Raw genomic sequence first — 14773 nt, 5'->3', positions numbered from 1 at the left:
ATATACTCATCATGAGGGAGGATATACTCATCATGAAGGAGGGTATACTCATCATGAGGGAGGATATACTCATCATGAAGGAGGGTATACTCATCATGAGGGAGGATATACTCATCATGAAGGAGGGTATACTCATCAGAAGGGAGGTAGCCCTGTGACTACCTGTCCTCCTTTGAACAGACAGACTGACTGATTACAGGACACACCTGAGTTTGACATGTCCCTGTGGACATTAGCTTCAGTCTTTTCTTTTCAGTAATAATTTTGTTGAACCAAAATGAGTTCATTAGTTGATTTTTAATTATTTTTTCTTTTTATTATTTCTGTCAGTTTCAGGTTATTTCAGAAACCTTTGTGGGATTTTCTTTATTAACCAAAGGCTACAAGCAAATTTAAATGTGTCTGTATTTATATCTGTTTCAGATGTTGGTATATTTTATATTTAAAGTTTGAGAAGGTTCTAGATCTGGTTCTGAGTGTTCTGCCTCCTGATGCTGACCTTTGTGCAGGGTGATCTCCTTCATGATCCGGTCTCTGGGTTTAACAGGTTGATCTGTGAGGCTCAGTGTGTTACTGCTGTCCTTCACAGGGCTGAGCTCAGAACCGGGCCGCCCCAGGTCAGAACCGAGCGGTGCCAAGCCTGTAGTGGAGCTGAGGGAGCGAGACCGGCTGAGCTGAGAAACCTGATCCGGTCCACATAAGGCCCCAGCGTGGAGGCTGGTCTTCACCACCAGAGTCACCAGACCTTTTCTGATCTGCTAAAAAACACGTTTCAGTTCTGAAAACTCTGACAGATGGGTGGAAAACCGTCGGCTGCTCAGCCTGAAACAAACTAAATGAAATCTTTATTTTCAGATTAAACACAGAATAAAGCTCAGCATTGGATGTTGCTATTTAAAATCTGAAGACCGTAAAAACAACCTTACTTTGAATTTGTGCAGAGCTTCATCATGAGTCAGGCCATGAAGGGACTCTCCGTTAACTTCGAGGATCTCATCACCTTCAAACACAAAATCACAACCAACCATCAATCAAATGAAAATCAGCTGTTCAAAGAGTTTATTCAGTTTTCAGATTTCAGTCAGTGAAAGCCGAACTGAAGCAGACAGGTTAATAAGCCGTTTAACCGAGAGCCTTATCAGCTTTTACATCACTTTTATCTATTTATGACCATTGTTTTATTGCTTTATAACATTTAAAGCTAAAATATATATCTTTTTTTAAGTTCATTTGATTCCTGTAGGTATTCTCAGCACCCTATATTTGGTGTTTTATGACCCACCATGGAGTCCCGACCAATATGCATTCTCTATTTAACTCTCCCGTGGCCTTCGGGTCAAATTGACCCAAAGTAAGAAGAGCTTCTCTGCCTCTCTTTGTCTCTCTCTGTTTTGAGGGCTTCAGGAGGGCAAACTGTTTACCTTTGACCCAGTCTCGGATAAGATGGATGGAATATCTTCATGTATGGATTTCAGAATCTTAGATGGATTTATTTATTTTTATTCATATTTGTTTGTATTTTGAATGAAATTTTCTCTTATAATTGGCAGTTAGCAGTAATTAAGGCACCATGATGTTGACGTAAAGCTGCAGCTCCACATGTCTCACCCTCCTGCAGCCGTCCATCAGCAGCTGCTGCTCCTGCAGGAGAAATGGTCTTCACATAGATCCCCATCGGTCCATACGGGCTGTCCTGACCCCCCACGATACTGAAGCCCAGACCCTGAAAGATCCAGAATGGAAGATACTTCACACCTGAACAACAGGAAGAACAATCAGACTCAGAGTCCAGTTTGAGTTCAGTAGATGTCTAAAGTTCTGCTGTGAAATCAACCATCAAGCTGTCAGTCTCAGGCCATTTTAAGGGATAGTCTGGTGATTTTTGAAGTGATGATCTGTCTGACAGTTGTCAGTAGTTCATATCCCAGTCATTAGAGGCGTAACGGTACTCTTCACTCACAGTTGGTACAACAGGAAAGAAGCAGACAGAAAAACAAACCATCCCTGTTAGGGAGCAGGTCATGAACAGAAAACTAGGGTTCGACTGGTGATACCTTTCCTATGAAATGAAGTTCCTATGAAGTTAATATAATCTAGACTTGTGTGGCACAGTGGTGCAGTGGGACTACAAACAGCAGGTAAACTCTACCCACTGCAGGGTTCTGTTCTGGTTCTGGTTCCTACCTTGCCATGACCCTTTATCAGCACAATACTGCAGATTATGAAAGCGTGGACGTTGCTGGACGAGTTCAGCAGCTGAGCAGAGCTGAGAGAGCGGGAGGGACGGTCCAGTGTCTGCAGAGGAGCATCACACAGAGACACACACACACAGACACACACACAGACTGTGTTTGGTACTGTAACATGGTTCTGGGTACCAGTGTTGATGATCTCTGACCTCAAATAGCCTAAATCTGTTCTGTTGGTAGAACATCAGACCATATATTTTTTAAATTTTACCAGAACCTGATAGAACCCAAACATCTTGTCTTTGTTCACATCTGTTGGTTCTGTTGCTGTCCTGGTTCTGGGTTTCTGAGGTGGGTTTGTATTATGTACTGGGCATTCTGTTGGTTTCCTTCAGTCATCCTTGCCTGCAGTTCTTCAGATGTTCCTCAGCTCAGAGGAGCTCACTTTAGCACCCCTACCCTGCGTTTAGGGTTGGCTTAAATCTGTGTCTTCTTTTGCTGCCTCATCAGACTCTTTTTCTGTTATTACACTACTTTTTATTTTCCTACTTACCCTGCAACCAAAGACTGCAGTTTGGGGTCTACACCTCAAAACAACACGATTATTCAGTATAAATAAACCAAACAAACGCTGAACTCGTCCTCAGTTCCACTTCACTTCAAACTCTGGGATCTTCAGGGTTCTGTTCAGTATCTCAGCTGTTCCTATCACTGAGCTCTTCTGGACAGAGATCTCTGAGGTTGTTCCTGGGACCTGTTGGAGCCACTCTTCCAGTTTGGGGGTCCGATGACCACTGGTACCACTGAGGCCTTGACTCTCTACAACTTCTCTATTTCCTCCATTTCAGAGTCTGGGTGGATTTGATCTGTAAAGGCAGGCTATTCTACAGAGCTGAGGCCACCACTGAAAATGCTTTGTCACCTCTAGTTCTTAGCCTGGACTGAGAGATAGTTAAAAGCTGTCGGCCTGCAGACTTTAGTGCTCTGGTTGGAGTACAACACTGCAGGAGTTCTGATAAATATGAAGGTGCCATGCTGTTCAGACTTTTAAAACAAGTAATAAGATCTTAAACTGGACACTAGAAGGATGATTGACTAAGACCAACCTACAGTGAGTTACAGTAATTGAGGCTGGATGTAATAAAAACTTGAATTGCTGTTTCAAACGTATCTAGGGGCATGTAAGCCTTGACTGTATTCCAGCTGCTTGGTTATGTTGTTCCATGTATGCTTTGCCTGCCTCCATCTTCCATCCTGCTGTGATGTGCTGGACTGTCTCAGGGACATCAGCCTCCATCTTGGGTCCTGCCTGGTATGATGGACCCTGGCCTCCATGATTAGTGTCTCTGTCTGTCCTTCAGTCCAGCCCTTTCTAGCTGCTGGTTGGTTTGTTGATTTCAGCCACTTCCTCAGTCTGCCGGTGGTTCATGCTGTGCAGGGGCTTGTCCTTCCATGATGGTTCCTCTTCCTCCTCTTCCACATTATGTTGCGTGAGACGTTCTCGGAGCAGATCATCATCGGGGGCTTTCTTCCTGATGTTCTCCAGGATCTTGGTTGGTTCATCCTGTATAATGGCTCTGATGCTCACTGGTCCTCTGCCTCCCTCCTTTCTCTTAGTGTTCAGTCTCAGGGTGCTGGACTTCGGGTGAAACCCTCCTTGCATTGTGAGGAACATTCAGTGGCTTCTATCTCCTCCTTTGGCCAGATTATTATACCAGCAGGGTATCTGATGACTGACACCAGTATGTGTTGGTGGCTTGGACTTTGTTCTTCCCATTCAGGTGGCTCTTCAGGATCTGCCTGACTCTCTGTAGGTACTTGGATGAGGCTGACTTCCTTGTGGACTCATCCTGGTTGCCATTTGTCTGCGGTATACTAAGGTACTGGTAGCTGTCCTGGACATCTGCAGTGTTGCCTTCAGGTAGTTCAGCCCCTTCAGTTCTGATCACCTTGCCTCTCTTGAATACCATTCGACTGACATACCAATGTCCTTGCTGTATATCCTGGTGGAGGAGATTTCTAATGAGACCAGTACCTGAGCAGTGGTGTGAGTGAACTCCATCTGTTGGGACAGAGACTTCCTGGTTCCATAGAAACCACCATTTCCATGAGGACTGATATACAACTCAGGAGACTTCATGATGATGCTGTCCAGATCACCGATCCAGTAGGGTCGAACACCTGGTTCTGTAAACAGCATAATTTAATGAACTACATTTCAAACATATAGGCTGGAATTAATTATATAATTTTAAATTATCTCAAATAATACAAATGTCTTTTATAAGGTTGTTGAGAGAACTTTGTTAAAATTGTTCACTGACTGGTTGATAAATCATTTAAAACACTAAAGTCAAAAATGTGAATTTTTTAAATCTAAAATATACTCAGGTCAAATAATTGTTTTGCAACAAATGCTGATTAACCAGTGTAACCTTTAGGTTGGAAATTATGTTTTGGTTGAAGGTCATACAAACAGGTTACAATTACAACAATGAGGCCTGCCTACTCTGATGCTTGATTCAATTAAGTAAATTATTCAATTAAGATTTCATCTTGAGATATCCTTTTTGTAGAGCAAATCTGTCCTGGCACACGTAGGCAGCCATCTTCTCTACATGGTATGCCTGAAATGCCATAATAGGACAAAAAAAAAAGTTTTTTGAAGAGTTTTGGCCTTTTGTAGACCTGAAATAGAGTTAAAATGTGCCAATAATTTGGATCATTGAAGTTTAGGGGTTATTCAAAGTGTTTTAGGAAATAAACTGAGCAGCTGTAATAAACGGCAAAGGAAAATAAATGAAACATACTGGTTGAACTGGAGTGTGTCATAATGTTGCCCATCTTTTCCTGTGGACTGTCCTCACCTCTTGCCTCGTTCCTGAATATCTCCTCATTTACTTCTGGGATGGGTAACTACACATACAGACACACAAATACACACAATCAAATAAACTTCTGAAGAAGTGATGCCTGACTTGGCAGCCCCTCGAGATATGACTATAAATATGGATATGAAACCAATATGTGTCAATTTGAACAAATATATTTACCTTGAGGTGATTATTATTAGATGTAAGTTCATTTGTGTATCCAGGGAAGAACAGAGGCTCGGGGGCTGAAATAGGAGCTGAATGATGAAGATCCCGTGAATGGAGAGTGTCTTCACACAAATTATCCTGAGTAGCAGAAACCATGAGAGACACAACATGTCAGCTGTTGTCCAGTACAAGTCACTGTTTGACCTGCCAGATCCAAAGGTTCGGAAGTCAGTGGGGGAACTGTGCATTAGAACAAATGAAATAATGATCACAAATACATTTATTTTGATTATAAAACATTAAAGAGTAAGACTTTGAGAACCATCACCTGATTTTAAATATAAAAACAACTGAAACAGGAGGATCAGTGAGTCTGTGTCTCGCTCATGTGTGGCGTACAGCTTGATGTCATCCCTGTAGAGGAGGTGGCTGATGACTGCTCCACTTTGGAACCAGCATCCAGAGCCACTCTTTGCAACCATCTGGCTGAGGGGTTCAGGTCCATGCAGAGCAGGAGTGGGACAGAGCATCACCTTGGTTTATGCTGCAGGTGGCTTTGAATGGTCCTCTAGAGTTGTCCTCCACATTCCCACTGAGTTCTCAGTGAAGACTCTTAGTGTTGATGTTATACAGTTTAAAGCCCTCCAGCATCCATGTGGGGGGCATGGAGTCAGAGGCTTTCCTGTAGTCAGTCCAGGCACTGCACAGGTTGGTGGGTCTGGTCTTACAGTTCTGTGGACCAGCAGCTGGTGGTGCTTGGCTCCAGTTCCCTTCTGTGCCTCGCTCAGGTACTGACCCATGAACCTGTTCATCTTAGCTGCTATGATGCCTGACAGGAGCCAACATGTTGTACAGAGGCAGGTGATTGGCTGGTAGTTGGAAGGAAATGCTCCTTTCTGGGGGTCTTTCATGATCAGGACTGTCCAGCCCTGGATCAACCACTCAGGGTGGGTTCTTCCATCAGCAGCTGGTTCTGTTGTCCTGCTAGATGTTCATGGAGAGCAGTCAGTTTCTTCAGACAGTCGATGTGGATCATGTCAGGCCCTGGTTCAGTCCAGCTTTTCCTTCCTGAGACTCTGCAGCTGTTCTGGTTCCTGGTTCTTGCTCTGGGAGGTTGGTGTGTTCAGATCTTGGATCCTGGAGCCATGGAGTGTTATCATTGAGTGATTCCTCCTCCTCCAGCATGGCTCAGTCTCAGCTCTGGGTGGATCTACTCTCTTGTTATTCTCCTTCCATTGAGAATACACTTTGGATGGTGCGGTGGAGGATACCCTGTTTATTATCTTGTCTTCTGCTTCATAGTTGTACCTCCTTCGGAAAGTAGTCAGAGCTTTGAGCCTCATGTATGGTCAAGTTGTGGTATTTTGGGGGTGAGTCTTTCTTCATTCCACCTTTCAGCTGGCTGACTTCTCTGCATGTTGTCTTGATCTTAGCTTCCAGCCTCCTGCTCCATGGAGACAATGCTCTTTATTAGTTGTAGTCCATGTCACGGACCCCAGCTGTGGTGTGTACCAGCTTATTGAGCTCTGTGACGATGCCAGTAGGGATACTTAACAGTCCTGCGTTCAAGCTTCATTCTCAGGTCAGCTGCCCTTGTATTCAGTTCCTCAATGTTTTTTTTTATTTTGTAAGGGGCTTGGTACCCATACTCGGATTTTGTACAGAAGTAGAACAAAGTGTGGTTCCAGCCCACAGTCGGGTTCACTCCCTTGAGTTTAGTCTAGGAACACTCTTTCACCTTATCTTAACATTTTCAAGTTTACTCATATAAATGACAAGATAACAGCATTTTACTGTGTCAAACAGAGAAACATTGAATTCTTACCTGACTGCAGGTTTTATTGTTACAGTTTCTCCTTCCATCCCCGTTCATCCCAGAACTGCCGTTCAGGACCGGCCTGTTAAAGACCGACGGTAGTTCTGGACTCAGGAGGTTGCAGAACCTGAGCAGAAAACACACAGCAAGAAATTAAAACTACCTTTATCTTTCTTCTTAATGAAATAAAACTTGTATCTTAGTCAGTGCCTGAAGTGCTAGTACTCTCATCTACCCCTCCAACTCCTAACAGTTCAGTTAGACTGAATTCAGTTTGTTTATACAGCACCAACTGAGGCCGTCTCAGGTCTCTGTACAAAAACCTTCATTACTTCATTACATTACAAAAATCCAACCAGTTAAAGGTTTCTATCTAAGGAAGCAGCAGATTGAGTTGACTTCTCACTTCATCTCAGTCTCCCATCCTGACCAGCAGGTTGGTGACAGTGGAAAGGAAAAACTCCCTTTTAACAGGAAGAGACCTCCACCAGAACCAGAACCAGAACCAGGATGGGCAGCCATCTGCTTTGACTGGCTGGGGTTTGAGAGGACAGGAAATAGACACAGACAAACAGGAAGTGGTCCAGGTGGAGTTTGTATGGGAAGAAAAACAAAGGTTACGGAGAATAATAATTACAAATACAAAGATGGAGAGTAGTGTGAGTGAAGACAGCAGCAGAGTGAGGACATGGGGACAGTTCATTCTTTAATTCTTTATTATCTGGGAGTCCAAAGAACTCTTTAAAAGTCTCCAGTTGATCCAAACAGCTGCTGCCAGAGTTCTGATCAGAGATCAGATTTCTCCAGTTTCAGCTTCTCTCCATCGGCTTCCTGTCAGATTCAGAGGAGAATTTAAGATCTTCCTCCTAACATCCAAAGCTCTCAACAACCAAGCTCCATCTGATATTAAAGACCTTATTGCTCCATATTTTCCTAACAGAGCTCTCTGCTCTCAGACTGCAGGTTTCCTTGTGGTTCCTAGAGGTTCTAACAGGAGAACAGGAGGCGGAGCTTCAGTTCTCAGGATCCTCTCTGGTGGAACCAACTTCCAGTTTCTGATCAGCTGCTTTGAGAATCCTACACACTTCTTATAGCTTCTATCATTTAATTGTTTTCATGAAATGACAGAAAATAAAGTTCTTACAGTTTCTTCTCACCTGTGCAGGTTCACCTGACTCTCCAGATCGGCAAGTTTATCCTCTGTCAGCTGGGGTTCATCCTCAGGAGGTGCTGACGTCACACACATCCTCCAGATGCTACTATCCTGCACACACACCATACATGTTATTTTGCTTTTTAACTTTGGTCTTTTTGAAATTGTTAGGACTCTGAGGTGGATTAGCAGACAGAGATTAAGGCTAGTTTTAGATTTACTATTACTACTACTTTATTTATAAAGCACTTTAAAACAACAAAAGCTGCGACAAAAGCAGAATAACTGGAATCTGCTTCTTGCTGCAGGTCTAAAGTAGTCCTAAACTTTGTTTAGTCCCAAAAAAATCAGGCTTATTTCCTCACAGAGGGGTAAAGATTTTCAAACTAAAAATTATCTGAAAATTAGTATTTTTCTTTAATAGTTTCCTGTGTTATTAACCCTTTCAGGACCCAATCAAAGACAGGGTGAGGATGGAGAGAACCAGTTTCTAGGACACGAAGTGATGAAGAGCAGCAGAGTCCTTGGTTCTGAAAAGCTGCATGTATCCAGTTCCACCTGATCCACAGTTTATAAAGTTTTAAAGAAACATCTGCTGTAAAGGTCTCTCTTTGGTTTTAGCAGCAGTTCTTAAGTAAATTCTGCACATCAACACACTGATATAAAACAGTTATAAGATAACAGAGTTGACTGTTTAGTTTTTTTTAGATGTTTGATCATATTAGAAACATACTTCCAGCAGTCCTTAGTTTAAATCCTCAGCTGTTTATCTGTAAAAAAGTTACTGGTTTTAAAAAAAGTTTTCTTATGCTTTTGTGATCTTTGACTGTTTGTTTTTTGCATTGTAAGGATTTCTCCTGATTCTGTTGTCATGTTTTTGTTATTCAGCATTTTGAGCCATGGTTAGTTTGAACTTTTATTGTTTTTTCAGTCACGTTTTTCCTTGTTTCGCTGAGATATTCTGTGTTTCCGTCCTGTTATGGTTTCTCTTGTTTGTTGCTTTTATATTTCCTGTGAATTTATTAAAGTTTTAACCTAAGGGGGGAAATTGAAAGTGTTTTTTTTCTGAGCAGATTCTTATCACCTTGATGCTGAAGGACCTCGTGAGGCTCCTTTTAGTCCCCCTGAGTGCTGAGTTCTGATCCTGGCTCTCACTGGACCCAGTTGGACCCAGAGATGGCTGTTGGGTCGGTCTCTGTGGTCCTTTTGGGTTTGAGGTTGCGTCTCTGTTTTCAGCCTGAGCACACGGCCTGCAGACATCATGTCTGTCCATCGGAAAGTCCTCGTTAGTGTTGGAGCGGCACAGAGTCAGGGACCTGGGTTTATCAGAACCAGGAAGGAAAATTCAGCCATTAAAAACCTGACGGATAAAGCTGTTCATGGAGTTATTAAAACTTATCCGTGAGGCTGAAATATATCCCAGATATTTTCCAGTCCGTGTTTGAACGGAGAACTCGTGGAGCTGAGTGGTACCTGGAGAGCATGCTGAGCCTCTTGGAGCAGAGGTTGTTGGTTCTGTTGGTTGGATCTTTGGTGCTGGTTTTCAGTCGGTCTCTGCATCTCCTCTCCATCCTCCTGGCAGCTGCTGTACTGCTCCTCTGCTGGGAGGATCTCTGAGGCACGGCTGTCAGGGTGTGTGTTGGTGCATGTGTTGGTGTGTGTGTTGGTGTGTGTGTTAGTGCATGTGTTGGTGTGTGTGTTGGTGCATGTGTTGGTGTGTGTGTCGGTGTGTGTGTTAGTGCATGTGTTGGTGTGTGTGTCGGTGCANTGTGTCGGTGTGTGTGTTGATGTTAGTGCATGTGTCGGTGTGTGTGTTAGTGCATGTGTTGGTGTGTGTGTTGGTGTGTGTGTTGGTGTGTGTGTCGGTGCATGTGTCGGTGTGTGTGTCGGTGTGTGTGTTGATGTTAGTGCATGTGTTGGTGTGTGTGTCGGTGTGTGTGTTAATGCATGTGTTGGTGTGTGTGTCGGTGTGTGTACTGGGAGCTCGAAGACCAGCACTCTTCTCCCAGCCGGGCCTGGGCCTAATGGAGAGGGAAGCTCTGGAGGGCAATTAGCAAACTGAGTTAGGACGTCCTGCATGCCGGAGTGTGTGGAAGTGTTCTGAGAAACTGCTGAGGCTGTTCTGGGGGCTGTTGGAGAGAAAAGGCCTTTTCTTTCCCTGATTGGAAAAAAGGAACATTTGTCTAGATTCTTCTGGAAACAGCTTGAACGCCCTGACCCGAGTCTGAAGGAAAAAGGAATTATAAAAACTCAGAGGTTAAATGTTGACTCGTGTTTCTGAGAACGTGTGAGAAATATCCGAGCTGCAGTCTGCAGAGAGATCCCGCCCTCAGGAAGTCCCACCGAGAACCGGGTTCTGAAGCTGACTGAGAACCGGGTTCTGACGCTGACCGAGAACCGGGTTCTGACGCTGACTGAGAACCGGGTTCTGACGCTGACTGAGAACCGGGTTCTGAAGCTGACCGAGAACCGGGTTCTGACGCTGACTGAGAACCGGGTTCTGACACTGACTGAGAACCGGGTTCTGAAGCTGACTGAGAACCGGGTTCTGACGCTGACCAAGAACCGGGTTCCGATGCTGACCGAGAACCGGGTTCTGACGCTGACTGAGAACCGGGTTCTGACGCTGACTGAGAACCGGGTTCTGACACTGACTGAGAACCGGGTTCTGACACTGACCGAGAACCGAGTTCTGACGCTGACCGAGAACCGGGTTCTGACGCTGACTGAGAACCGAGTTTTGACGCTGACCGAGAACCGGGTTCTGAAGCTGACTGAGAACCGGGTTCTGACGCTGACCGAGAACCTGGTTCTGACGCTGACCGAGAACCGGGTTCTGACACTGACCGAGAACCGGGTTCTGACGCTGACTGAGAACCGGGTTCTGACGCTGACTGAGAACCTGGTTCTGAAGCTGACTGAGAACCGAGTTTTGACACTGACCGAGAACCGGGTTCTGAAGCTGACTGAGAACCGGGTTGTGACGCTGACCGAGAACCTGGTTCTGACGCTGACCGAGAACCGGGTTCTGACACTGACCGAGAACCGGGTTCTGATGCTGACCGAGAACCGGGTTCTGACGCTGACCGAGAACCGGGTTCTGACTGAGAACCGGGTTCTGACTTGAGGGCGGTAGTTTCTGGTCTCCAGAAGAAAGTTTGGGCTGAAGCTGTCATGGTTTGGTATTTTCAGTTTGTTGTGTTTGATTATTGTCTTGTTTCAGTTTAGTTTTCCTGTCCATGCCCTGTCACTCTCCACCTCCCCAGTACTTTTCCTGTTAGGTCTGCCACACCCATCTCCACCTGCTGGTAATTGTTTCTCACTCACCTGTGTCCATTTTTCTCATTATCCTCTGTCTTTAAGTACCGGTCTTTCTCATTCACTAGTCACTGGATCATTCCGCTTTGTTTGCTCGTTGCCATGCCATGTCCCTGCCTTTTGGATTTTGTTATTGTTAGTTTTTGCTGCCTCGTCAGCCTTTTGTTTTGTTAGTTTTATTTTAATAAATTTGTTTTTGTTCCTTTAAAACTATGCGTCTGCGTTCTGGGTTCGCCGCCATCTCTCCGCCGTTTGACAGAAGTAGGATCATCTAAAACCGGAATGAATAATTCTTTTAGCAGCTCAGCTTCTTTTATCGTTAAATATTCAGTGAGGAAGTTTAAGAGTTTCTCAAACAACAAAAATCTTCAAGTTTTCCTTTTCTAACAGATCTTCTGAGGAGAAAAGCTCCACAGATGGAGGTTACAGACACTCAACAGATCCTGTCCCAGCTGGTCCTCCTCTTCATGTGAAAACCAAGAGCTCGTCAGAAGCCTTGTAGATAATATTAACAGCACTGAAACACAGTCCTGAAACCGGGTCTCGTGAGTCCGAACCTGGACAGAAGAAAGAGTTGGACTCTGCTGCAGACCACATGCAGAAATTCAAACTTCAAAGCATAAGATAAGATTTCACATTAACATTTAAAACAAGTGCGTTCATAATTTTGATCCAAAAATGTCCTCAAGGCAGCAGCAGAATGAGGTCCGATCCAACAGAACCAGAGTGAAGAGGCAGACAGAGGCTTAGTCCTGCAGCTAAACAATGTGGGTTCTGTTTGGACTTTTCCAGTCTGTGACATGGAGCGAGACCTGAAGACCTGTCTGTCAGCCAGTTACCCCCGACTTCAGCAGAAAGAGTTAAATCTGCTGCACTCAGAGCAGATCCTGAACTCTTACAGAAACCTTTCAGTCTTAAAGATAAAGTCCGACTCACCATAATCCATCATCCCCTGAATGATTCAACAGGAACACAGCTCAGGGAGGCTCAGAAAGTCCAGATCCAGAGGGAGAACTGACCTCACACCTCCTTCCAGCCTGCTCGGAGCTCGGAGGGTGGAGGTGGGTGGATGAATGGACTCTCTGTCAGCTGCTGCACTTAAATACAAACTCCTGGTTCCTGGTTCTGAATGGAAGTTTCTGTTTGGTTCACATCAGCCTGAGCTGGAAATATAGAACCTGTTCTAATTCTGGTAAAGCTGTGGCTGAACAGAACCTTTCACATCAGCTGAGAGGCAGGTGGGGAGGTGGGGTTAGGACACTAATTATTATTATTATCATCATCATCATCATCATCATCATCATTATTATTATTATTATTATTATTATTATTATTATTATTATTATTATTATTATTATTATTATTATAAATGTATATGTGAAGATAAACAGTCCTCCACCAGAGGCCTGGGAGCTTCAGGGTTCTGCTCAGGAACAAGCGGGTGAAGATGGTTGTCCTCCTGTGCTCTAGCCCCCTCTAGTGTCCGAGCTGAGGTACTGACCGACCCTCCTCAGGGCTCGATGTGCACCTCTGTCACTTTTACTGATGTTAAAGTTTTAGTTTTACTCTCTGTGTGCTGCTTTCTCATCTCAGAAGGAGCATCCAACATCTCCAACTTCTTTTAATAATTTAAGTCTGGTTGGCTGACAGATGGTAAAAGACACGTTAAAGCTGAGTCAGAGGCGTGTTGAAGTCAGTAGAACTAAAATAAACTCAGGAATATGATCGGAGAACAGCGAGGTGTTTTCAGGAGCTTTTACTTCCAGGAAACTGTCTGAAGAACAACCTACTCAAAGTCCAGACAGATCACAAATAAAACCTCCAGAAACCGAAGCCAGGGCTCCACACTTTAGGTTTTATTCATCTGTCAATTGTTTGTTCTACCAGAAAATCCTCAGGTGTTATTCAGGACTTATTCTATATGAATTAGTGACTTCCTTTTTACTCTAAACTAAATCACAATCTGCTGCTCCTCGGCTCAAACAGCTGTATTCTGGGAAACGGCAGGAAGCTGCAGAAACAATCCTGCTGTTTAAAACAAAGACTGAACCACAGACACAATGTTAACTGGCTCACAATAAACCCTCACAACCAAAGAAAGGCTGGACGCAGGTTTGCCATTAAATATTGTGACAAGTCAAAATGATCCCTAAATACACAATTTTCTCTCAAAAACAGCTGGAAGGTCAAAGGTCATCTGCAGACCGTCAGTCAACAAACCATAATCCAACTCCCCTCTAATGCAAAACTTTAAAGTTTTTTTAAATTATTTTTTAAATTGTTGCTCACAGTTAATAGAGTTTAGGTCTAAAAATAAATGTGTATAGATAAATCAAAACAAGAGTAGAACTAGAAATGAATAATCCTGTTTGTCTTCATGTCACATCAGCTGCAGCGTCCAAAAAAAAACAACAAAAAGAGCCTTTTTTGCAGCGCTCGCCAACCTTTTAGCATCACACAACAGTTCTATACAACACAACTGGGTTAGCTGGTTGGTTGGTTCACCTCTGTTAGCTGGTAGGTTGGTTCACCTCTGTTAGCTGGTTGGTTGGTTCACCTCTGTTAGCTGGGTGGTTTAACTCTGTTAACTGTCTGGTTGGTTTTTTCTTTACATGTTCATTTCCAGAGATATTTGTTTAAAATCACAGGTTAACTAGTTAACGTGACCAACCATAAAACAATCCAAGCTTGACAGGGGTGAAAAACAAACACTTGGTTAGAAACCTGTAATAAGAAGCACTCAGTCACAGGGTCATTAAAACACGGTAGGATCTGGATCACCACCAGAATTGAATAATCACATCAAGTTTAAGTAATCCTGCAAGCAGACGGATGATGGACAGGACCAGAAACATCAGCTCGTTGGCGGAAGTGATTACAGAAGCATAAAGACAGACAGGATAGAGGCTGAGGAAATAAAGAACACCTGCTGAATCAGAAACGTCTCACTCACCTGTCAGTAGATCTGGTAAAGTCGTATCTCTGTCATTTAATCAGCTAGAACCATAAATAATTCACTGTGTGCTCGTTCTCTTCTCTCAGGTTTCTACATGTTGAAGTACTACGGTTGACTGCGTGGCATGCTGTGCTTCTAAAGTAAAACAACTGAGGAGATGAACTTTGACAGACTTCTGTCTCCCTGGGTTTGGTACTGAAGCTTTCAGGAGAGGCAGAAATAAGGTTGGAACAGCGTTATTTATTACAGGTAGTTGGCTGCTGGTTTTACTTAAAATGTCCACAAACCTACTGATTCTCT

The 14773-nt window shown here is 43.9% G+C and overlaps 1 protein-coding gene across 2 annotated transcripts in view; it reads right to left on the bottom strand.

The window, feature by feature from the left end:
* Window positions 1–9866, bottom strand: part of il16 (interleukin 16) — a 22624-nt gene extending 12758 nt beyond the window's left edge. The window contains exons 1-11 of one of the 2 annotated variants that reach the window (XM_037980039.1): window positions 9673–9866; window positions 9284–9515; window positions 8204–8310; window positions 7056–7173; window positions 5243–5368; window positions 5057–5105; window positions 4225–4376; window positions 2185–2295; window positions 1609–1723; window positions 927–1000; window positions 500–758 (exon numbers count right to left, since the gene is read on the bottom strand). In XM_037980039.1, coding sequence (XP_037835967.1) covers window positions 500–758; window positions 927–1000; window positions 1609–1723; window positions 2185–2295; window positions 4225–4376; window positions 5057–5105; window positions 5243–5368; window positions 7056–7173; window positions 8204–8310; window positions 9284–9515; window positions 9673–9770 — 1441 coding nt within the window. In that variant the 5' untranslated portion in view covers window positions 9771–9866. Of the gene's footprint in view, window positions 1–499; window positions 759–926; window positions 1001–1608; window positions 1724–2184; window positions 2296–4224; window positions 4377–5056; window positions 5106–5242; window positions 5369–7055; window positions 7176–8203; window positions 8311–9283; window positions 9516–9672 lie in introns of those variants that run through there. The other variant, XM_037980040.1, reaches the window with a different exon arrangement.
* Window positions 9867–14773: the final 4907 nt, after the last annotated feature.

The sequence above is a fragment of the Kryptolebias marmoratus genome, linkage group LG15, assembly GCF_001649575.2.
Source record: "Kryptolebias marmoratus isolate JLee-2015 linkage group LG15, ASM164957v2, whole genome shotgun sequence".
Classification (NCBI taxonomy): domain Eukaryota; kingdom Metazoa; phylum Chordata; class Actinopteri; order Cyprinodontiformes; family Rivulidae; genus Kryptolebias; species Kryptolebias marmoratus.
The sequence above is the reverse complement of the archived record's forward strand: the minus strand, read 5'-3'. Positions and strand labels throughout refer to the sequence as shown.